Source organism: Carcharhinus amblyrhynchos, chromosome 30 (genome assembly GCF_965287045.1).
Source record: "Carcharhinus amblyrhynchos chromosome 30, sCarAmb.v2.hapA, whole genome shotgun sequence".
NCBI classification, from domain to species: Eukaryota; Metazoa; Chordata; class Chondrichthyes; order Carcharhiniformes; family Carcharhinidae; genus Carcharhinus; species Carcharhinus amblyrhynchos.
The window spans coordinates 20840692-20848479 of NC_137353.1; the positions used below are offsets into that span (position 1 = coordinate 20840692).

The following is a 7788-nucleotide window of genomic DNA, read 5'->3' on the forward strand; positions in this document are numbered from 1 at the left end:
ATCCTTGATAGGGTACAGCTCCAGACATACCAGTCACTTTCATCCAAGTAGTCATTCTTCATGAGTGAATCAAGGAATTGAGAGTCAGTAGACTGTTCAGTAACCAAACACAATCCTTTCTTCACTCCATGTCCACACCCATGAATTTATATGGGTCGCTATGTTATGATCAAGAAGAAGAATTCAGGCTGTCCAACCTAACAACACGGAGGCCAATAATTAATTGAACGACAAGGTTGAGGTGCCAACTGCTACAGTGCATGGCAAATGGAAGGACTGGGCCCAAATTGTGAGCTACCAGGATAAGGATCAAGCCTCACATTGCAGAACACCAGCAAGGGGCAAAGGAGATGAAGTAAATCAGAAAGCAATGATTCAGCAGCACCAAGCTTGGATTTAAGAAATGTGCCAAGTGTAGGAGGAAAGACTGAAGGAAGTTAGGAATTTCAGTTTTGAATTCCTTGGGATGGGAGGATATGTTAGGCAAGATAGTGGTTCTGGATTTCAGCTCTGAGAATGCAGAGAGATGGAAGAACATGTAAATTGGAATTATTTGAAGGTTGAGTGCCATTTTTGGAGGAGCAATGGTTGACTCACATTGGAGACTCCTGACCTCCACACAGTGCAGATACTGGAGGAGAGACCAAGCCTTCCCAAGCATGTGCAGCTTCAAGTAAAATACCTCAACTAACAGTGATGAACACCATGCGAAAAGTGGACATTTGATTTGATATGATTTATTATTGTCACATATCAACATACAGTGAAAAGTGTTGTTTCTTGTGCGCTGTACAGACAAAGCATACCATTCATTGAGAAGGAAAGGAAAGAATGCAGAATGTCGTGTTACAGTTACAGCTATGGTGTAGAGAAAGATCAGCTTAATATAAGGTAGGTCCATTCAAATGTCTGATGGCAGCAGGGAAGAAGCTGTTCTTGAGTCGGTTGGTACGTGATCTCGACTTTTGTATCTTTTCCCCGACGGAAGAAGGTGAAAGAGAGAATGTCCGGGGCATGTGAAATCCTTGATTATGCTGGCTGCTTTGCTGAGGCAGCGGAAATTATAGAGAGTCAATGGATGGGAGGTTGGTTTGTGTGATGGACTGGGCTTTGCTCATGATCCTTTGTTGTTTATTGCGGCCTTGGACAGAGCAGGAACCATACCAAGCTGTGAAACAACCAGAAAGAATGTGTTCTATGGTACATCTGTAAAAGTTGATGAGAGCTGTAGCAGATAGGCCAAGTTTCTGTTGCCTCCTGAAGTTGGTGGGCTTTCTTAATAATAACGTTGGCTTGAAGGGTCCAGGACAGATTGTTGGTGATCTGGATACATAGAAGCTTGAAGTTCTTGACCATTTCCTTTCATCCCCATTGATGTAGACAGGGGCATGGCCTACACTGCCAGAATAACATCGCTGTCTAAACTGTTTAAACTCCATCTTAAGTTAACCTGAACCCCTAAAGCAATAATGGTTCTCAATTTAACAGCCAAATATACTGATATCAATTCTAAAATCATAGAATCGTACAGTGCAGAAACAGGCCGTTCGGCCCATCGAGTCTGCACCGAGCACAATCCCACCCAGGCCCTACCCCCACACATTTACCCGCTAATCCCTCTAACCTACACATCCCAGGACACTAATGGGCCATTATTTTAGCAAAGCCAATCAACCTAACTCTCACATCTTTGGACTGTGGGAGGAAACCGGAGCACCCGGGGGAAACCCACGCAGACACGAGGAGAATGTGCAAACTCCACATAGACAGTGACCTGAGCCAGGTCCCTGGAGCTGTGAAGCAGCAGTGCTAACCATTATGCTACCGTGCTAAAGTTTCTTGCCATTTATTTCATCATGGATAATAGATTAGTTATTAGGTTGACAAGCGTGCCTCGCTCACACATGAGAAATGGCCACTTGAAGTTGTTAAGCTAGCTTTTGTGGCATTGTACCATGGCAACAATTGATAGCTCCAGGAAGGAATGAGAGAGAAGTACAAAGATTGAAAATAGAAATCAAAGACTTCAGCGTCTTGGTTTTCCCGGAGCGATGGAGTGAGTGGAACATTCACCATTTGCTGCTGGTCATTTAATCTGTCAGTGGACAGCAACAAAACCACAGTCGCTCTCTGTCTCATATTCACTTGAGGCGTATGAACTCTGGTGTGAGAGATTTGTGAGTTGTCACATTAATTATGGTAACCAAATTTAATCTAAGAAGTATTTTTAGACACACAGGGAAAGTTGAGGCACTTTCCATCCAGTTTGTTTTGCAGGGGAAATAATTAGTTACTGAAATATATGTGGCAGCTTGGGGAAATAGGAATCAGTCTGAGTACGGAACAGCTTGTCTGCACGCATCACTGAAGCTGTCACCATAGTCTCCCATTCCCAGTGGCAATCTTTAGTGCTTTTTCTATCAAACTAATTTATAGAACATATACTTGCTGACAGAAGACCATTTGGCCCATCGAACCTGCTGTTTTCACAGCCCAGTTACAATCCACCCGATCACAGACTTGACACCACTCCCTTAAATCTCCTGCCCTGTGTAACCTGTGTGCTATTTTGATATTTACTGCACTAATTTAGTCTTTTCCTATGGCCTAAACTGAAGCTATTTTATCAAGAACACTACCAACCCATTTAATTTGTTCAATATAACAGATAACTTACCCTTTCATGTGCTCTAACCCATTCATTTGATACCCTGAGGAAGTTGTGTCTAAACCTTCTCTGATAACCTAAGGATAATTAAACTTCGTGCCTGGAATATTCATTCATTCTCACCCATTTGGTTGCTTCATTCTGGCTTCTTACCCTCACCAGACAGCAATCCCCATCAAACAGCCAGAAGCCATGTGTGCCATGGAGATTTGATCATATCAGTCTGTAGGTATCCCTATAACCTTCATTCCAATCCCAAGCTGAGACTGTTCTAACTTTTTGTTTGTAAATCTGATAGAGACAAGTGCAGGATGTTCAATTCTAGCCTCGGGTCACTGCCTGTGTTGAAGTCTGCACATTCTCCCCCTGTCTGCACGAGTTTTCTCCGGGTATTCCGGCTTCCTCCCACACTCCAAAGATATGCAGGTTAGGTTGATTGGCTAAATTAGCCCATAATGTCCCAAGATGTGTAGATTAAGGGGAATGGCAGGGTAAATATGTGGGAAAGTGCCTGGGTGGGATCCTCTGAGGGAGAGTTGGTGCAGACTTGATGGGCCAAATGGCCTCCTTCTGCACAGTAGGGATTCTATGTGACCCATTTCAGACCTCCAACAAAACATTTCAGCAGACTCATTAATATATTAGAAAATGTTTATCAGAGATTTACAGGAACTTGATGTCATGTTTATGTAAATGTATCACAACATGCCAAAGATATAATATTTTGAACATCGTAGCCATTTATGTAATGAAATAACATTCTTTGAACACCATCATTTATAAAGGATGTATCAGATATACTTGTACACTCTGTTTAGAGTGTAGCATTTGAATGAATCATGTATACTTTGATATTAGCAGTTTAAAATACTAGACCTAATATTTACGTCTTGTTTTAAAAAGTTGTATTTACCGCTCTATTTCATCTTACCACAAAAGGCACACTCTCTTTCCAGCTTGATTTCCTCTCCACCACATTGCTAACAGTACAAAGTTTTGAAATTCCCATAGCTTTCGAGGCAGTAGAAAGTTTGGCAACCAACTGATTGAAATTTGTGCCTCATTGGCTCTTCCTTCAGAATTTCCTTAGGGATTTGTGTGTCTGGACCAAGACCGCTGAAGAATTTGTTCCATTATCTCTGCATGGAGTCAGACAGCAGGTAGCACCACGCTCCAGTTAAACACGTTTGTGTTTTTTTTTATACATTCTGTGTTGCATTTAATTACAGCTTCAAAGAGGCTGCCACTTAATGTCGTACAGCAGAATTGGTGACTCAACACTGACACAAGTATTTTGTAGAATCGTCTGTTGCCAACAGTTTAAATTAGTAACGCAGCTCTGAGCTCAAACAAAATGCCATGTGTTCGTCAGAATTAATTTCTAATATATGCACTTGTATATCTCCATAAAATCCACCTCTTATTTCCTTAAGCCCCACTATTTCTTTGACTCTTAAAATCTTCACTTTGACCACAAATTTGGACACCCTTCTCAGCTCAGCAGTAAAAGGTACATGTTCTCCTAATAAAAGGTATATGGTATATAAAGGTATATCTCTTAGTAAAAGATATATTCTCCTACGTGAAGAGTTTCTCTGCATTGTTGATACTTCTTAAATACAACTTCAAGTCTTTTTTTGCATAAACCCAGAGCAGAAATTTGTAGGAACATGTTTGTGTTCTTAAAGCAACATTCACAGACTGTGACCGTAACAATCTTGAATATTGTAATGTGGATCATTTAACCAGACACCAGGATTCTGCCTTAAGCCGCCATGACTGTACTAAGTGTATGCTGTTGCTGCACAGTTGGCAGCAGAATCATTTTGGTCAAAGGCCACTAAAAGGGAATAATTGTTTTATTTTAGAGCATAAACACACAAGAGGCACTATTAGGAATGCTGCCCAGGTGACTAAATGAAAAAAATCATTCACTGCTGTTGTGCCCCTATAGTTGAATATGTGCTGGCAATCCATATCCACACTCTCACCTGTAAGCTGTCTGCATGGGCAAGGTGTCAGTGCCCAGCCAATGCTCTGGAACCATATCCTAGTTGATCCTATTGAAAAGTAGGACCCTCTCAGGAGAAACTCCATCTTGGTCCTATTAAAGCTGATGTAACCTCCATGGAGATTCCCTGAGAATGTCAATTCTTCGACCGTTCTTGAACCGGCAAATAATTATTGTTTTTATTTAAATGGCTCCATATTATAATGCAGATATACCCAAATATGTAATGCTACCTTCCTGGAACAGGAGGAGACAAGACCCATATAATCTCTACCATGCAGAAGGAGGCAGTTCCGCCCATCGAATCTGCACCAACACCCTGAGAATGTATCCCAGTCAGGCCCTCCTTCTGCCTTATCCCTGTAGCCCCACACACTTACCAGAGCTAATCACCCTAACCTACACATCTTTGGGCACTAAGGGATTATTTGCCATGGCCAATCCACTAACCTGCACATGTTTGGAATGTGGGCGGAAACCGGAGCACCCAAAGGAAACCCATACACACATGGGGAGAATGTGCAGAATCCAGAGATTCTGATTATAGGCCAGAATTGAACCAGGTTCCTGGCATTGTGAGGCAACAGCACTAACCATGGTGCTACCATGCCGCCCAGTTACAACAAGCAGGGTCTCTTTAGAATCTAAATAAAACAAGGCTTCAAGCTGACACAACACTGGTGAACTTTCAAAATGAAGCCAATCCTCTGTGCTGGGCCTGATAATGCTACTTGTGAATGCAGTTCCCCAGGACGTTGTAGATGATTAACTATCCCTGGCTCATTCATGGTACTGGGACACACGGATCTGCCAGAGTATTAGAGTTCTTCCAGCTAACTCTGCGGGTTGAGTGGACTAAAGAAAGGGTGGTCTATGCTGTTGGGAACAAAGCCCAGTCCATCACGCAAACCAGCCTCCCACCCACTGACTCTGTCTACACTTCCCCCTGCTTTACAAAAGCAGCCAGCATAATCAAGGACCCTGTGCATTCCGGACATTCTCTCTTCCACCTTCTTCCTTCGGGAAAAAGATACAAAAGTCTGAGATCACATTACCAACCGATTCAAGAACAGCTTCTTCCCTACTGCCATCAGACTTTTGCATGGACCTTCCTCGTATTAAGTTGATCTTTCTCTACACCCTAGCTATGACTGTAACACGATATTCTGCAATCTCTCCTTTCCTTCTCAATGAACTGAATGCTTTGCGTAGCACGCAAGAAACAATACTTTTCACTGTATACGTGTGACAGTAATAAATCAAATCAAAATGTATTTGATAGATAATGAGCACAAATGTAATTTCCTAATGCTTAAAAGTATTCTTTTGCTTTGCAGGTAAATGGACATTTAGATTACATGAAGCAAATGGACACAATATTGAAGGCTGTGGGTGTAAAAACCAAGGAATGTCGCCTTGAAGACAAATGGAATGTCAGCCCCAATTTTGAGATGGGTGAGAAATGTGCAAAAGGAGGAGCAGGGGAAGCAACTATGAACAACACAGGAATAAGTTCTGCTGGAAAGAACCAGTCAGAAGGAGCCGATACTTAGCCCTGATTGCTCATGGGGGGCGGGGGGGTGGGTAATCGTCTGGAGACAGAAAGAGCAAAGCAGCACTTCTCGCGAACAGACCACCAGCGATGCAATCTACACTGAGACAAAACTGCTGCCTAGGGCTTAGTATCGCCTTGGCATTCTCCAAAGACAGGGAGTGTTAACTCCAAATTGCAAATGATTTAACAGCAAAATATTTTTGCCAAATGTATTAAAATTTAAGTGTGATGGATGGACACTTCTGAAAATCTGGGAAAATGACTGTAAGAATGGGGCCCTGCTGCACACATCATGTTTGTTTCAGGAGGAGATGGGACCAGTGAGTGTTGCTTATAATCTGTGAAAATCTTGGAGCTAATTTACTAATATAATTTAATATTGGCTTGAAATATTATTCAGTAAAGAACTCAATTATATCAATTTATTGGAAGTGAATTGTCAGAGAAAAGGGGTCACTAGATTCCCTCTCCTGCCACGTTCCCCTTTTCTCCTCATTCTGCAGTTGCAGAGTCCTTTAATCCTGGATCTGTTGTTCGTTGGTCTCAGTTGGAATTTTATAAATGGCATTGATACCATTGGCATCACATTGGGTTAAAAAGGTGGGGGCGGAAAGGGGAGGAGAGAGGGATGGGGTTGGAGAGCGAGTGAGAGTGGAGAGGGGAAATACAGGGGAAGAGGGGTTGAGGGGATGGGGTGGGAGGGAAGAGGGGCTGAGGGGGGAGGAGTGTGGGAGGGAGGAGGGGCTGAAGGGGGACATGTGGAGGGTGTGGGAGGGAAGGGGTTGGGGTGTGGGGGGAGGGGGGGAGGAGGGGGAGGGGGGAGGAGGGGGAGAGGGGAGGGGGGGGTGTATGGGAGGGGAGAGGGGAGGGGAGGGGGTGTATGGGAGGGGAGGGGAGGGGGTGTATGGGAGGGGAGAGGAGGGGGAAGGGGGGGAGAGGGGAGGAGGGGAGGGGAGGGGGTGTATGGGAGGGGAGAGGAGGGGGAAGGGGGGGGAGAGGGGAGGAGGGGGAGAGGGGAGGAGGGGGAGAGGGGAGGAGGGGGAGAGGGGAGGGGAGGGGGTGTATGGGAGGGGAGAGGGGAGGGGAGGGGGTGTATGGGAGGGGAGGGGAGGGGGTGTATGGGAGGGGAGAGGAGGGGGAGAGGGGAGGGGAGGGGGTGTATGGGAGGGGAGAGGAGGGGGAAGGGGGGGGAGAGGGGAGGAGGGGAGGGGAGGGGGTGTATGGGAGGGGAGAGGAGGGGGAAGGGGGGGGAGAGGGGAGGAGGGGGAGAGGGGAGGGGAGGGGGTGTATGGGAGGGGAGAGGGGAGGGGAGGGGGTGTATGGGAGGGGAGGGGAGGGGGTGTATGGGAGGGGAGAGGAGGGGGAGAGGGGAGGGGGAGGGGGTGTATGGGAGGGGAGAGGAGGGGGAAGGGGGGGGAGAGGGGAGGAGGGGGAGAGGGGAGGGGAGGGGGTGTATGGGAGGGGAGAGGGGAGGGGAGGGGGTGTATGGGAGGGGAGAGGGGAGGGGAGGGGTGTATGGGAGGGGAGGGGAGAGGAGGGGGAAAGGAAGGGAGG

The 7788-nt window shown here is 45.6% G+C and overlaps 1 protein-coding gene across 3 annotated transcripts in view; it reads left to right on the plus strand.

Moving 5' to 3' along the window:
- The window catches only part of tmco4 (transmembrane and coiled-coil domains 4), a 106456-nt gene extending 99793 nt beyond the window's left edge, over nucleotides 1–6663 (plus strand). For all 3 annotated transcript variants that reach the window (XM_080214980.1, XM_080214981.1, XM_080214982.1), the window contains exon 14: nucleotides 6017–6663. In XM_080214980.1, coding sequence (XP_080071106.1) covers nucleotides 6017–6232 — 216 coding nt within the window. In that variant the 3' untranslated portion in view covers nucleotides 6233–6663. The remainder of the gene's footprint in view (nucleotides 1–6016) is intronic.
- Nucleotides 6664–7788: the final 1125 nt, after the last annotated feature.